At 38.1% G+C, this 17,533-nt stretch overlaps 1 protein-coding gene across 3 annotated transcripts in view; it reads left to right on the top strand.

The window, feature by feature from the left end:
* The window catches only part of LOC129262443 (structural maintenance of chromosomes protein 6-like), a 41,548-nt gene extending 27,764 nt beyond the window's left edge, over nucleotides 1–13,784 (top strand). For 2 of the 3 annotated variants that reach the window (XM_064099785.1, XM_064099787.1), the window contains exons 17-24: nucleotides 3,156–3,386; nucleotides 4,609–4,743; nucleotides 5,171–5,241; nucleotides 5,897–5,996; nucleotides 7,804–7,962; nucleotides 8,656–8,817; nucleotides 9,397–9,494; nucleotides 10,429–10,608. In XM_064099785.1, the coding sequence (XP_063955855.1) occupies nucleotides 3,156–3,386; nucleotides 4,609–4,743; nucleotides 5,171–5,241; nucleotides 5,897–5,996; nucleotides 7,804–7,962; nucleotides 8,656–8,817; nucleotides 9,397–9,494; nucleotides 10,429–10,525 (1,053 nt within the window). In that variant the 3' untranslated portion in view covers nucleotides 10,526–10,608. Of the gene's footprint in view, nucleotides 1–3,155; nucleotides 3,387–4,608; nucleotides 4,744–5,170; nucleotides 5,242–5,896; nucleotides 5,997–7,803; nucleotides 7,963–8,655; nucleotides 8,818–9,396; nucleotides 9,495–10,428 lie in introns of all 3 variants that reach the window. The other variant, XM_064099786.1, reaches the window with a different exon arrangement.
* Nucleotides 13,785–17,533: the final 3,749 nt, after the last annotated feature.

The raw sequence follows: 17,533 nt of genomic DNA, 5'->3' as shown, positions 1-17,533 counted from the left end.
GATTAATAACAGAATTAGCCTCCATCAAAGTTTACAGCACGCTCGCGCGCGCACTAACCATAGACAATATATGTGCAAAAACATGCCTGTACAAAATTTATTATAGCTCTTCATTAAGTCCGTTGACCCCCGATTTTTTTTTCATATTCGAATAGAGTATGGATGGGAGATATGATTTCATGCCACATTTGACCCTTATTTTCATCATGACGTCATCAAAATGGCGTCAGAACTCAAAATTTCCACTTTGCTACTTATGACGTCATCATAGTTATGCAAATTCGACTCTAACTCCGTATTGGTCAATTTTCGCTCAGTTTTTTATATGTTGTAGCTGAGGACATACTCATTCTAATGTCATGGCTATATTTACATTTAAAGGAACGAATCATCCTGAAAAATGACAAGTTATAGAGGCATGTCATTTTTGCTCATTTTGTGTGCAATCTCCATGGGAAATGACTTTTTCTCAAAACTGGATTTTACATTCCTCTATTTCGCGAGCCATTTCTCCATTTCTTTTGGTCGGTTTCTCTGAGCTTGGAGTATGTTGAAGCTGAGATTCTAAGCTATTGCAAGTGTGGTCTCCATTTACCAATCAGATGCCAGGATCATGCCCGTATTTCTCTTGCAAAATTGGATTTGAGATCCTCATAATTTGCTTATGTGTAAAGTCTATGGGAAATAGTGTAGCTCAATTGGTAAGGCATGAGACTTGCGTCCCCAGGGTCCATGGTTCGAGCCCAGGGGTGAACATGAGAATTTGTTTTTCTTTTTTGTTTCTTTTCAACATTTCACAAATGGTCCTTTATGACCATTACAAGGTATATAAGTTAAAATATTACACAAAAAACCCTTTTGATATAACATGTAGCATGTGTATCACCTACACTTATTTCACAAAACTTCTCATTTCCCTCTTTTCAAGAGTATTCAACATGTTCTTTTTGTAATAAAAGTTCAATTTTCAATATGATCATTGTATTGATCTCAATAAACATGGTGATTGTATTCCTGATCATGAAAATCAGAGACAGATCACCTAATACGTCCTCATGACGAATTAAAATTCTAGTTTTACTTTTTTCCAGTCAGGGAAAAATCAGGAAATCTGATTAAAAATACATGTACCTCAAATCAGGGAGAAATGCCTCAGATGAGGGGAAAATCAGGCTTTTGATCAGCCCAAAAGTCGAATCACGGAAGTCAGTCAGACTCTGTTATATTTTGTTGCATATCAAAACAATATCCATTGAATGACTGGTTTATGGTGGTACTAATAAGTTTTACATTATTGCTTTTATACTGAAAATACTTGTAATTCACTGCAACAACTTAAAAACAAGCCTTGAAATAAGCACCTGTGAGCCAGGGGCAATTTTTTTAATTGCCCCCGGCTCACAGGCTTTTTACAGGAACCGGGGGCAATTTTCTGGAACCAGGGGCAATTTAAAAAAATATATATATAACGGTGAACCACACCGCAAATTTGTTTATAGTAAGCGCAGCTCCTGCAAGTTTTTAATTAGTACATGAATAGCATATGCTAAGTATTAGGCTTATTCAAACATTTAAGAAATCAGATTTAAATGTTTAAGTGTTTTGACACCCTCACTCCACATCCCCTTTACAACCACACACACATGGGCTTATTTATTTTTCATCTTTAATGAACCACGATCAATGAACCCCCCCCAAAAAAAATCTAAATAAATGAATAAAATTTTAAAAAAGAGAGAGAGATGGAGAAAGAGAGAATTCAGATCAAATAATAAATTTAGAAAAAAATAAATAATTTTTAAGGTTTTTTTTTCATGGTTAGAATCACGGGTGTGGGTGAGTGTTTGTGTGTGATTGTGACTGTGAGGTGCACTTGGATTGCATATAAATTATGTTAAAGAAATGAAGAAATGAAATCAATAAATAACTCAGTCTATTCAAATTCCAGCACATAGCCACAGGCTATGTACATGTATTGTAGGTTCACGCGTACCTTCAGTTTTTCACAAGTTATTTGAAAACATAGATCTCCACAGAAAATGCCTTTCATTCTGGGAGAGTCTAAATTTGGTGAAAATGTATTCATTAATAACTTAAATATTCATCACAATGAAGAAATCATAAAGTTTTTTGACAGTTTTCAAAAATTAACATGAAATCTAAACTCTATCTCAAACGGAAAATCACCATCACTTAGGCCATTACTGATAGAATTCTCACCCAGAGATCTGGCAGAGAACATGAGCTCAAACTGGCTTGCTAACACCACACTCAAGTGCACGGCGTCCTCCTATTTTTTTTTTTAGATGGAGCCTTGTTTGATTATTTATTGTCTGATATTTACCCCTCTCCAGGAAAGAAATTAAAAAGCTACAATTCACAACTATAAGCTAAGTGATTTTGGATTATTAAGACTCCGTTTTGACAAGTAAGGTCGGCGACTGTGAGGATAAAAGACTCGCACATCGTATGTGCTGTGAACAGGGATTTATCTCCTGTGCAATTCGAATTACTATATCGCAGAATTGTGATATCTCAACTGGAAATGTGTGCATTAGAAATTGCACATGGTGAAGTATGGAAAAACCACAACCGGAAGAACGCGCGCACATGTATTACAGGAAAAAAAAGACGGACGTAGCTCACTTTTTTATGGTACAGAAAAAAAGACGCACTTGGCAATTTTAAACTGTGTTTATCGTAAATTGAAAGTTACTTGATTTTGGCTTTACAGATATTTAAATTACATGTATGATATGGCTTCACTGCTCACTCACGGCGGGCGCAATTACCTGGAAAATATTTGCACCCGGTCTTAAAATTTTTGATGATTTTGGGGCTTTCGGGGCGCAATTGATGGCTTTATGAGCGCGAATTTGCGCTCAGCGCCCGCTTATTTCAGGGCTTGCTTAAAAAAACTTTTAAATAATTATCAGGGAATTTTTTAACTTCATCGGGGAAAAATCAGGGAATTCTGTTTTCTTGAAAAGCTGGGAACCCTGATAATGAAGGGGATGGTGATGATGTTGATAATCTTGATGATTGTGATGATGATCATAGCACTAATGATGTTAATACATGTATGTCAGTAATCGCTGCAAGTCAACTATATCATATCCTAACATCAACAGAACACTAAATGTTTATCTTTTCAGCAAATAACCCAGTTGGAGGCAGAAGGGGAAGAAGAAGAGGAAACCAATGTTGCTGACTTGGAAGAGGAGGTTCAGCAGATGGAGGCTAAAATCAACGAACAAAAGAAGAAACTGGAGAGGTTCTCCAAGAACTTCAAGGAAGGTCGAAGACAGCTGTCGGAAGCATCACAACAGTTCACGGTGGTGGATGATCAGATCCAGGAACTGAGCTATCAAGTAGACCCTCTCAAGGTAACCATGCATCCTGCAAAGTTCACAAGATTCTTTGGGACTATACTGCCCAACTTTGGCAAAAGGAAGCAAGTGACGCATCAGTCAAATTTGAGTTGTTGTTTCTTAAACACCCATTGTAGGTTGCACGTTCAAGCAAAACTTGGGGAAGAAATGGAAAGATACTGAGGAAAATATACATGTAGTGTTGGATTGCATGGACGCCTTTGTAAATGACGAACACACATTGCTCACTTACATCAAATGATACTTTTGTAACTTGCTTCCTTTTGCCAAAGTACGGCAGTATTGATACCTTCTTTCACAACAAAAGTAATACTGTATTAATACACATCATCGAAGGAAGTAGTAAGAGTTACACACATGAAAACCTTTGGCACAGTCCTAACTAAGTTTCAAATGTAACAAGTGTGGATTGTTATTTAGTGCCCTGGCAAAATGATGCGTATTATGCAGAGCACTACAAACCCACTTGCCTGCTTGCCTATGGCAAGTGAAAACCTCAGGAGGGCAAGCAAAGTTCAAAGTCACTTGCCCAATTAGGCAAGCAATGATTTTGAGTGTTGGATGTCCATGTATGTTTAACATCTCACCTCACAAATAATACAAATTGAAGAAAATATTTTACACAAGGATATTATTAATGATAATAATGATAGCGTTTTATTTACCCAGGGTAGCCACTTCAGTTCGGAAACTGCTCTACCAGCTGGCCCAACATAACATAATAATGTTATTATTACCCTTCTTCAATCTAAATACTAAGCGCCTAGCATGAAGGCAGAAGGTCCCATTTTATAAGTCTTTGGTATGACTCGGCCGAGGATCGAACCCACGACCTCCCGTTCATGAGGCGGGCGCTCTACCACTGAGCCACCATGCCCGGTCTCATTCTTGAGAAAGCATTACCAAACAGTTGAAATCAAGTCCTCAAGACTTCTGATAATAGCAAGTGTGTCTACCATGCAGACTCATTGTAATATTTACAAGCCCCTAGATGATGAATTAATTATAATCCATATGCAAGTACTTTCCCCTACCTTTGTTCAATGTTTTTCAATGCCTTTTATGTGTGTGTCTTTAAGTTAAGCATTTCTGATCTTAAGAAACATAACTGAATGAAAATGAAGGAAAAATTAATAAACTCTGAAAATTATTTTCTTTAGTTATTCCTCTCTGCTCTTAGTAATCTGTATGACATTTCAAAAATTAATTTCCGTAGGTCAAAACTGAGCCTAGCGATGAAGCACACCCAGATGAGGGACACCGTAAGCACTACGAAGAAAAGAAGAAAGAACTCTTGGAAAAACTTGCAAATTTCCAGAAAGAAGTTGATGAAACACAGTCAGAAATAGAGGTATGATAAACTTACATATGAATTATTTGTAGAGGAGCCGTGGGGTACTGGTTCTGGCTCTTGTGTTGTAATCAGGTGGTCATGTCTTCAAATCCCACCGTAGCCTAGCGTCCATTGGCAAGACGTCATTCCACACTTAGTCACTCTCGACCCAGGTGCTATTAATGGGTACACGGTAGGATGTGAAAGTCATTGTAGCTTGTCCAGCAATGTGTGCATCACATTGGCGACTGACTGGAATACTCCTCAGGAAGTGGGGGATATGCATACATTGTAATTTGTCACTGAAACGCCTGTCTAAGATTTTACAGATTGTGACTCGAGTCTTTGATAATATTTGGGCCCTGTGTTTAATATTATTTAGAATACATAAATCTAGTGACTTTTAAGATTAATTACAGGATATTTTACTTCTTGTCATATTCAGGAAACTGTGTCAAAAGTTAGGCAGCTGACAAGACATCGATACAACACTGAATTGGACATTGATGGAGACATGTGAGTTAATGTAGTTGTATAATGATTCATACCTGAAGAAGAAGAAGAATGAGGAGGAGGAGGGGGTAGTTGAGGTTCTTGATGTTAGAAATCATGATGGATGTCAATGGTATTGGTTTTAGCTTGTTAATCAAGTTTGAATGTTTCTGTTGCTTTTTTTTTCAATTCTAATAAGAGGAGCAAAGTAACCATTACTGCGTATGGTCTCTCATTGACTGTATTACAAACCATCAGTCTTAAAATATACTGATTGACTTTAGATACCTTTTAATAATACAATGAATAAATAAACCTATGATTTTATTTGTAAAATAATATATAGAAAATAATTTTATTTGTATAGAAAAGAAGAAACTAAAATGTTTTGAGAGGGAAAAGTACATGTTTTGCTTATCAGTAACATGATTATTGCGGTATGAATGCATGAATTGGTGCGTTCTCATCATTCAAGTGGGCCAACGTCACATGACTTCACCTTTCGGAATGCTGCATTGTGGGTTAGGAATTGGTTCAGATTTGACTACTTGAAGACTTGAGATGGTGCTATATTACGCTTCTGAGGTCTTTAAATGACTCACTTGAAGCTATCTGTTGAATCTCCATCACTTCCCAATTTATAAGAAATGTTATATTTTTCATTCTTTTCTGATCACAGACAAGAAGTTCCAGAAGATGCCATCGAACAAGGTGATGGACCACAAAGGATGTTTGCGTCCATCCAGAAGCAAATAAGAGGCTTGATGAAAACTGTGGAGGTAATGGGCAATAGTGCGGTTGATGCAGATATCCGTGACCCGTTTGGTGCGATTGTCTAAATGGGGTCAACCTGAGTCTGATTTCTTTAAAAACTTGATATTTAACTTTATAATGATAATAATATGCAACATTTATATTGTGCTTAATACAAATGTCTTTAAGCGCTGCATTCTATTACCCCGGCTTTAGCATGGCTATCCTGATCGGACGCTCGGGCATTCAAGGAATTCCCAACGGGTACCCATTTACTACACCTGGGTGGAGAGTGGCAAATGTAGATAAACACCTTGCCAAAGAATGCAAGTGCTGTGGTGGGATTTGAACCCCGGACCTTGTTGTTCAAAGTCCAGAGACTTATCCACTGAGCCACAACACTTATTTTATTATTATAGCATGGACCTACAAAGAGATGGACATTCATTGGTTAGTTAATGAATTCACTAACATGTGACTGTCATTGTTATTTGAATAACATTCTAATCATATTTTTCTACTTTGATCCTATGATGGTCACTGCCAATTAGGCCATGGGTTGAAAGAAAGCAGTCCATGAGTAGACATTGATATTGCACAAAATAAATGTGCAATTCTGGTTTACAATTGGTAATCTTTAATATTTCCAGGTTTTTTATTTTGGAATTGTATATGTATTTTAAGATAGATGCTATATTGTGATTGATTATCTTTTATAATCCAAATTTTCCAAGGATCCTCCTAATATTCCAGAGATGCATGACACATAGCGTGTAGTGAGGTCATTATGCGTGTGTGAAAGTTTGCGGATCGATGGTCGGATTCTCAGATTTTGCTGTTCCAAATCCGAAGCATGTTTATTGAAAAGCATATTAGGAAACAGGACATCAGCCAACAAAAACAAATCCAGGAAAACTATTCATTTGTAAATGATCAGATATGCCTTGATAGTCGCTATTGTCAAAATAACTGGATTAAGATGCTCATAATCCTGTGACAGTGACTATTATTGCATCAAAGGAAGGCTTACATAAATATGTTTGTATTGATTTAACAATTATAGATGATAATCTCCTCCCCCCCCCTCCAAAAAAAAAGAAAGAAAGAAATGAATGAATGAATTAATAAACTAATAATTATGATAAATGAAAAATGAATAAATGGTCAATGAAATAAATAACAAATGAAATTTTGAAAATGTTCATGAATGATAAAAAATGATAAAATATATCTTAGAAAAATATTGAAAAACCTTACGTAAATCCTTTATGCATGTGATATATTCTTTCAATTTTAATTAATTTTCTTTAATACTCTAGATAATTTGTACATTTGCATATTCTCATCCAGGGTTTTCCTGACATAGCGATGAGAAACAATTCTATCACAATATTTCCCAAATTCCAGTAAAGCATCTTCATCAGTACGATGACAAAAATTTCCTAGAGCTCCAATGCAAGTAGCATTGTATATTTATATTTCTGTGTAACTTCTGAAAGTTTCCAGGGCAAATAAGAATAGTATAGTAGGTTTCACAGTACACCATGTATCTTTCTTGGGTAAGTGTTGGTCCTGAAAAGGACCACCCAAACTTGACGTTTCGACGAGTGTGTTCTTGTCGAAGACAACAAGAACACACTTGCCGAAACATCAAGTTTTGGTGGTCCTATTTAGGATACATGGTGTACCGTGAAACCTACTACGACACGAACACACTTGGCGAAACGTCGATTTTGGGTAGTCCTTTTCAGGACCAACACTTGCCCAAGAAAGATACATTTACATGGTGTACCGTGAAACCTACTACACTATATTTCTGTGCTTTTATTTCAGAAAGTGAACAAAGTAATTGATCAGTGTGATGTGGCCAAGAAAGACATGCATCATTTTATAGCACAGAGGACCAAGTACTACTTTATAACTATGATGTCCTCTCTTGGCTATTTGGGTCGTCTCAAGTTTGACCATCCTAAAGAAGAACTGGTTATCTCAGTAAGTTTTCATTGTGTAGAAGAACAAAACATATGACAGTTTTGACAATAGTGTTAAATATACGTAATAGCCTGATACATAATACCTACATGTACATGGAAGATACTACATTAGTTGTATTTTGATAATAATGATAATCATAAAAGCTGGATTTAAATAGCGCTTTTTGCCCCAGGATACAAAGCACTGTAATTATTAAATATATAACAGCATTAACTCTAGCTACCAGCTTTTCAACCGAGCTCAGTGCATTCAAGGAATTTATCCTGCCATGTACCCATTCACCCTCACCTGGGTCAAGTGCAGCACGGTGTGGATACATTTTTTGCTGAAGGAAAGCATGTCATGGCTAGGATTTGAACCCATGACTCTCTTAGAGGCGAGAGCCAGAACCACAAGACCACGACATCCCCATTTTGCAGTTCATACTGGGTAGTTCCATAAAAGAATGTCTTGAAATGGTTTGTCTCTCTTTTCTAGTTCACACTAGAATTTGTAAATCTCTGTCTTGACATAGCTTAAGCAGGCCTTGATGGTGCGTATGCGATACTACGGTCTATAGAGGGAAGGGATGCCGCGAAGCCAGACATCGTCTCAGCAGAGCATACCCCAAACGAAATAGGCTGATTTGTCTGTTTTCCATTATCACATGATGACGAGAACTCAGTTTGTCTTTGATACGTTTTCTTGCAGGTTGAATCGGGACGGAGGGGAAACGTGAAGGATGATTCCATCAAGAATATAAAGAGTTTGTCCAGAGGCGAGAGATCGCTCTCCACATTGACTCTTATCCTTGCTCTTTGGGAGTCTGTGGAATCACCTATCATGGTCATGGATGGCTTTAATAATTTCATGGTAAGTTTCAACAAAGTCTGCTCCTTGTGTCCCCAACCTCTCTCATTTTGGATATTACAGTGTACCTGCACATCATCATTTATTGCTTTATCTTTCTATACAGCAAAATTATTATTCTATTTTCCTAATTGTTTAAATTATCCAATCTCTTTAACTTAAATTATGTTTATCTATGTAGCTCTTAGAAATTATTTATATTAAGCACTATGTGAGTAATTTGTTGTAGACTTTAGAGAAATTGTCCACATTACACTAGTAGCACAGAACCATTTAGAAAGAGTTCATTTGTGTTGGGTTTAAGCCTCATGAAAATCACTTGTTGAATACTTGTTAATCATCCATTCTATAATCATATCGTACCGTGTTTATTTCTCATCTTCTGTTTCTGTTTCTTCTTAATTTTCTTCAGCTCCTTTGTAGTCATCTTCTTCTCTTTCATATACTTCTTTCTTCTTTGTCTAAAACTTTCTTTCTCACTTTCTTGTCATCTTTTTCTTTCTCTCTCTCTCCTCACTTTGTGGCTTGTCCCTCTCCATATGAGCTTGTGATTGATTTATTTCTTTCCTTACTTTTTTGTAGGATATGGTGAACAGAAAGATCTTCATTGACCTGCTGCTTCAGTTTGGCAGAGAACAAGCAACATGCCAGTTTATTATCTTTACTCCAGTAGACATTGGGTGAGATACAATTTTTGAAGACTCTATGGCCCAAATTCACAAAGGTGGTTTTTAAAACCATTGGTTGAACCCATGGTTTATGCAGATTTCCAGTATAAATTATGCTTATTTACCGCGTACAGTGTACCGGTATATTAAAAAAGGTCCAATGTTGATGCGCTCTTTTGTCACAGTGCGCGAAATTGACTCCTGTTGCCATGGTTAAGTACGCTATTTTATTCGAGTCCACTGTTTGAAGAGTGGACTCATGGATTCAAAACAGTGGACTCATGAATAAAGTAGAGTGGATAACCACGGCAACAGGCGTCAATTTTGCGCACTGTGACAAAAGCGCGCATCAACATTGACATTTTTTAATAGACGCGGTAAATAAGCGTAATCTATACAGGAAATCTGCATAAACCATGGGTTCAACCGATGGTTTTAAAAACCACCTTTGTGAATTCGGTTTGGGCCAATCTGAATTTCAACCAAACAGAAGAATATATTGTGGACTTCTGGGGTGTTTATATTATCACTCGTGCTTTAAGAGCACTCTTTCTACAACTGCCTCACAGTTAGATAAACATTTCCAAATGTCTTTTTCTACTTCTTAAAGGATTAGTATTTGGTTCCTTTACTTGCATGCCTACTATAATCCAGCCAAACCTGAAATTGTTTTAATTTTATCTCCCACTTAGATGAATTTTCAGTACTATGATTTTTTTTCTGTAATTCATATTCAACTTAACTGTTGTTGCACTAGACTTTAATGCCCACAATGCTGTATCCAGCACTTTATGAATTTAATGAATGAATTTAAGTACAACTTTACTCTTTGTCGAAACCCCAAGAACTTAGTGGGGTTTTATGTATGGGGGTATTATTGTGTTTTTTTTTAGGGGGGGGTCATAATAAAATTTTGATAAAACTATCCTTTTGTATTTAATATTAGGGTCACCCCAAGTGAGTTTGTCCACATAACCAGGCTTGAAGGCCCAGGGATGGATCTAGGAAACATCAAAGAAGAACTGACGAAAGAGCAAGACTAGCAGTCACTGGTTCTGACAAAAAGAACACCTTGTAGGCCTGTGACAACATTCCTCGTTGAACTATGACAAGTTAAACTGGACAGAAGGAACAACTTCTTGTAGACCTGTGATACTGTTCCTTCCTAAAACAGTGATGACTAGTTAGTTTGAAAGAACATCTTGTACACATGTGACAACATTCCTTGTTAAACTGTGACACCTTCTGGTAGACCTATAACACCGTTCCTTCTAAAACAGTGATAGCAAGCTAGATTGGACACCTTCTCTTGGACCTGTGACACCATTCTTTCTAAAACAGTGATGACAAGTTGGTTTGGACAGAAGGAACACTTTGTAGACCTGCGATACTGTTCCTTCTAAATCATTGATGACAAATTATTTTGAACAGAAGGAATGCCTTCCTGTAGACCTGTGACACCGGTCCTTCTAGAACTATGACAACAGGCTAGTTTGGACAGAAGGAGCACCTTATAGACCTGTGACACTGTTCCTTCCTAAAACTGTGATGACAAGTTATTTTGGACAGAAAGGAATGTCTTCTTGTATACATAAGACAACATTCCTCTTTTAACTGCCATGGCAGGCTAGTTTGGACAGGAGGAATACCTTCTTGTAGACCTATGACAAAGGTCCTTCCTAAAACTGTGATGACAAGTTATGTTGGACAGAAGGAATGCCTTCTTGTATACATTTGACAACATTCCTCTTTAAACTGCCATGACAGGCTAGTTTCGATAGGAGGAACGCCTTCTTGTAGCTTTGTGACAACATTCCTCCTTTAACTATAACAACTAGCTAGTTTGGACAGAAGGAACACCTTGTACACATGAGATACTGTTCCTTCTAAAACAGCGATGACAAATTGTTTTGAACAGAAGGAATGCCTTCCTTGTAGACCTGTGACACCGGTCCTTCTAGAACCTGTGACACTGTTCCTTCCTAAAACAGTAATGACAAGTTATCTTGGACAGAAAGGAATGCCTTGTATACATAAGACAACATTCCTATTTAACCGCCATGGCAAACTAGTTTGGATAGGAGGAATACCTTCTTGTAGACCTATGACAAAGGTCCTTCCTAAAACTGTGATGACAAGTTATTTTGGACAGAAGGAAACCCTTCTTGTATACATTTGACAACATTCCTCTTTAAACTGCCATGACATGCTGTTTTGGACAGGAGGAATGCCTTCTTGTAGCTTTGTGACAACATTCCTCCTTTAACTATAACACCTAGCTAGTTTGGACAGAAAGAAAGCCTTCTTGTGGATCTGTGACAACTTTACTCATTCATCTGTGACAAGAAGCTTCACAGAAAAAAGAAGTTTGTAGCATTACTTTGTACTCATAGGTATGTGTGAAGATATTCAACTAAATCCTGCCAGTGTTCCACTTTGTAAGAATATTTCAGAAACTTTGATTACGTGTCTTCTTCTTTTTTATTGTTATATGTAAGATTTGTGGCTTAAAGGAGAATGAAACCCTTGAAACCAGCTGAATCGATATCAAAGAGAAAAATCAAAGAAACATATTGTTGAAAGTTTGAGGAAGATTGAATGAATAATAAGAAAGTTATGAGCATTTGAATATTGAGATCACTAATGCCATGTAGTTCCTCCCATTGGCAATGCGACCAAGATCTGTGATTTCACACACGGACAACTCCCTCATTACTTAAGTACTTATTTCACTTATATTCTCACTTTTATAGAGTCTATCACAAGGTGAGGTGTTCTCTTTATGAGAGGACAAGTACAGAGGTTTCACAACATTATATCATTGATGAATCGTTTGTCATATGATTAGAATGAGCAAAAAGAGATGTTTTGGGGTATATTTTCAGTGTCCAAAAGGGGAGAGTAGTTCATCTGTGACATCATAGATCTTGGTCGCATTGCCAATGGGAGGATCTCCATAGCATTAGTGATCTCGACATTCAAATGCTCATAACTCTTCTATTGCTAGTCCTATTTTACTCAAACTTTTGTTGATCTTATTCTTTGATTTTTCTGCTTTCACAAAAGCTAACTTGCTCCAAGAGTTTCATTCTCCTTTAATAGTAGTGAGGTCTGAATGGAGAGATTTATCATATGTTACAAGTGCCTTTGATGATGCTGGTTCTTTGAGAATTCAAACCTGTCGGGGCAGAGAACGGCTATAGTGTATGCCAGCCAGTGCTAGTATTCAGTTCAGTGTTTGGATTTATCGAAACATTTCTTTTTGCTGATAAATACAGTACTACTTAAATTGTATTAAATTTAGTACTTTGCAAATGTTAGTAAGGCAAAAAAATACTAACTGAAAAGTATTGAGATGTCATATTGTTGTTGGCAAACAATGTGCCATAAACGCAAAAGTACTTTATTGATTCTGTGCAACTTAGGATGGCTGCTTGCAAAAATGTTTTACCTGCCAATGAGATTTCCTGATTATTTGCCTGAAGTGTGCTCAAAAGGTGTCTTCAATTTATGGTAAAATACTTGACCAAATTCATGAATTGAATGCCGATATCAGCAAAGTGTTCTATCCAGTCAAATATCTAAGTAAAATATTCAATTTTCTGGCTTAAGCTTTGAATTGAGTACCTGCCTGGTTCCGTGATTTCAGGTTGATAGGTTGTCTTTGAACCTTGTTGATATGCTTCACATCAAGGGAACATATGATAAAGCATTAGTCAGCGATTTTCTCTGATAAATGTTATAAAGAAATGTTAGCATCTACATGTAAGTGGAATATGTATGCTTTTTTTAATGAAAATGATCTGATTGGTTTGGGGTGTCAAGGTTAGACATCAAGCTCACAGATTTTGTGAAATCCATGAAATAAGAACCATGAGATAAACAATGTGATTAGAATAATTTGACGGTTTTCACAATATCAGAATAAAATATTCAATATGTTTCAGATCTGACAATGGTGGAGGCATACATTTCGACTCACTGCAGTTGTGAATCCATGTATTTGAATTGCATTGTCACACACAGAAACCAGTATAACTATGAAAAGTTGTTTCTGTCAATATTTGAGATATATAAAGACTTGTATCTCCCCTTATATCAATGAAAGACCAAAACCATTACACATCAAACTCGCAATCAAATCCTTGACAGTAGATATTATATTAACCTATACACTAAGCAACTCACTTGGCAGCTCTTCTTCATCTGGATTTTTTATTCCTCAGATCTGTGTTTTTCAGCAGATAAAACAATGTACTTCATACAATATATTTGTATTAAAAGGTGTTACTGTTTTTTTAATCAATAGAATGGTGGATTGTTTTTTTTCTGGAGAGTTTTGGAGTTTAATGAAAAGTCAAATAAAGAGGGGGTAGACAGGACGCCCTAGACTGGAGTGGAACAGAGAGAATGAGAAGCGTGGATAGAGAATGGGAAGGGAGGTATCTAAAGGGGGAGAGAGAAAGGGAGGAGGGAGTGGGATATTGTTTTAGGGGAGGGGGAGAGATGGTTGGAGGGAGCGGAAGGCGTGAGATGGTGGGGGTGGGGGAGAAGGGAGGGAGAGAGAGAGAGGGAGATGATCGGGGGTAGAGAAGGGAGAGAGATACAATTAATGAAAGAGAGATGGAGGAAACCGTGTAGCCAGGGGGAGATGAAAGAGAGAGAGAAAGTTAAGGGATGCAGAGGAGGGGGGTGAGAGATGGTTGGAGGAGGGAGTTGGGATGGTTTGAGGAGAGATAGGGGGAGAAAATGAAGAGGAGCATAGGGAGTTAAAGATTGTCGGAGGGGGGGATGAGAGATTGTTGGAGGAGCGGGTGAGAGATGGAGGAGAGATAGTAGAAGTGAAAGATAGTGAAGAGGAGCATAGGGAATGAGAGATGGTTGGAGAAGAAAGGGAGGAGTGGGTGAGAGATGGTTGGAGGGGGAAGGGGAGCAGAGGGAGTGATGGTTGGGGGAGGGTGTGAGAGAAAGTGAAGGGGTGCAGAGGGGGGGGGGTGAGAGATGATTGGAGGAGGCTGGGGACAGTTTGAGGGGAGATGAAAGAGTGAGAGAAGGTGAAGGGGAGCATAGGGAGTGACAAATGGAGAAGAAAAGGAGGAGCGGGCGAGAGACAGAGGAGAGATAGGGGAGAATGAGAGAAAGTTAGGGGGTAAGAGATGGTTGGAGGAGAGATAGGGGGATGAAGGAATGAGAAAGTGAAGGGGAGCATAGGGAGTGAGGGATAGTGTAATAGGGTGAGATAAAAGAATGAGGGAAAGTGAAGGGGGCATAGGGAGTGAGGGGTGAGAGATGGTTGGAGGGGAGATGAAAGAGTGAGAGAAGGGGAGAGAGATGGGGGGATGAAAGAATGAGAGAAAGTGAATTGGGTGAGAGATGGCTGGAGGAAGAATGGTGAGAGATGGATGGTGGAGAGAGTGGAAATGGGAGAAAGTGAAGGGGAGCAGAGGGGGTGAGAGATGGTTGGAGAAAAAAATGGAGGGGGTGAGAGATGGTTGGAGAAAAAAGGGAGGGGGTGAGAGATGGTTGGGGGGTGAGAGATTGTGGGAGGAGCGAGTGACAGACGGAGGAAAGATAGTATAAATGAAAGAATTAGAGAAAGTGATGGGGAGCAGAGGGGATGATAGATGGTTGGAGGAGGGGGTGAGAGATATTTGGAGGAGAGACGAAGGAGTGAGAAAGTTGGAGGAGGGAGTGAGAGACGGTAGGAGGAGAGGGGAGGATGGAGTGAGATACGGTTGGAGGAGAGGGGAGGAGGGAGAGAGACGGTTGGGAGAAAGTGAAGGGATGAGGCGGTTGGATGAGGGAGTACTGAGAGACTGTTGGAGGAGGGAGAGAGAGACAGTTGGAGGATAGAGAAAGTGAGGGCCGGGGAGAGGAAAGGGTGAGAGATGGATGGAGGAGAGGTGGTGAGAGATGGAGGAGAGAGAAGGGGAGAGGAAGAATGAGAGAAGAATGGCGGAGCGAGGGAGAGTTGGAGGAAAGGAATGAGAAGCAAACAAAGGGAGAGAAAGCACAAAACTCACGATCTAAAACAATCTATTAAGATCTCACCAGTTGCCTTTTCTTCTTTTAGAAATAACTAGAAGATTCTTGTAAAACAAAATGAATATATCATGTTTGCATAAATAACAGTATGATCGTACGTCTTTCTCACAGGAAGCTTTTCATTTTTAGCAGAAATCCTATCATTTGCGCCTCTGATAAAATATTTCTTATTCAAATTTTAGTTTTAAAAAAAAGTAGTAAAATGTTACAAATGGCACGACCATCTACAGGGTCGGATCCAGCCTCCGCCAATAGGGGGGGCCCAAAATTTTTTTCACCCATATTTTCCCCGATCGGCCGCTCAAAGTTGATTTTTGTTTGTTTCTTTGAAGGGGTTGTCCCAGTGGCGCAATGAGCCAAAAATTTTAAGGGGGCTCAATATGGCGTATCGCGTAAAATTAATAAGAAGTTACGAGCGAGCAAAAATTTTGACATACATGTATTTATTACAAAAATCCAAGTTCGTGATAGATTTTGACATAATATTATATTTCACCCTTATCCCTTTCCTTTTCTCTTATTTTTTTATCGTGAATTTTTTTTTTTTGGGGGGGGGGCAAAACGCCCCTGTCCTAACAATAATTTCTTAACTTCATTCTTAAAAACAACATAAACGTGTAATAATTTCATAAGCCCTATTTGAATAGTGGGAGCGCGAAGTGCGAGCTAAACGATTTTGAAATTTCATGTATTTTGTCCTGAAAATTGATCATTCCGGGCAATGTTTGTGAACCTAAACAAGATGCGTATATAACTAGATAATTACTGCGAGCGCGAAGCGCGAGCAGAAATTTTTATAATGCGTTCTGGCCTTGTCGAAAAGGGACCTGTTAAGGACGTTAGCCGCTAAGACGATACATAATTCAATGATTAAATAATGCGAGCGCGAAGCTCGTTAAAAAAAAATGTTGACGTTCTGGCCTAAAAAAACTAACGTTCTATGCACTTTTTGTAATTATGAATGGCATAAGTATATAACCAAACAATTGATGCGAGCGCGAAGCGCGAGCGGAAAAATGAGATACCAAACCTAAAAACTGGACACTCTCATAATTTGTAAATGATGAAAAAATTTGGGTATGATTTGGTATCTTCCTACATTAACAATGCGAGCACAAAGCGTAAGCAGAAAATTTTTGATATTCTGATCTGACACCGGATATATAGGCTCATAATGATTTAAATAGAGAACAAGCTGCGTATCTCATGCTTGCGCGTGTTTCAGATTTCGACCTAGAATCTGGGCAATCTAAACACCTTTTTTTCATCATGAAAATCAATAATGCGAGCGCAAATCGCGAGCCGAAATTTTTGATAAACTGTCATGAAATGGGCATATAGTTAATATTGAGATATACATATCAAATCACCAATCAAAATGCGAGCGTGCAGCGCTAGCTGTTACGTTTTGACAATTTGACCTGAATAGGGATATTTGAGAACTTTATGGAATACAGGAAAATAATAGCTAGGTACCTGATAAATCAAAATAAAAATGTTAATATTCAGAAGATAAAACATACATTTTACAGAGCACTTTTTAAAAATCAATTTGTAAATCAAACAAAATTATGAAAGTTCGATTTCCGAGCTGAAATATGATATGTATTTTTACTTCAAAATTTGATATTTAACATATACAAATCACCTAGCTAAAAGGCAATTAATGCGAGCGCGAAGCGCGAGCGAAAAGTTTATACTGTATATAGTGACATGAAAGATTTGTAAAATCATTTTCCAAGTCTTCCCTCATCTTATTCACTCGTCTTCCTCCTCTTATGTTTTCCCTTCTTTTTTCTCCTCTATTTCCCCTTCTTTTTATTTCTCCCCCCCCCCTTATTTTGCTCCGCCAATAGGGGGCCCGGGCCCCTCGCCCCCCCCCCCCCCTGGATCCGCCTATGCATCTACAGAAGACACTATGAAGTCTCGTTCAGGACGGGGAAAATTACTTGGCTCGACAGAAGAATTTTGAGAAATTTGCCGGTATTTTGGGGCCGATCCTTGAA

Source organism: Lytechinus pictus, chromosome 5 (assembly GCF_037042905.1).
Source record: "Lytechinus pictus isolate F3 Inbred chromosome 5, Lp3.0, whole genome shotgun sequence".
Taxonomy (NCBI): Eukaryota; Metazoa; Echinodermata; class Echinoidea; order Temnopleuroida; family Toxopneustidae; genus Lytechinus; species Lytechinus pictus.
This window is presented reverse-complemented; position numbering and strand designations above follow the sequence as displayed.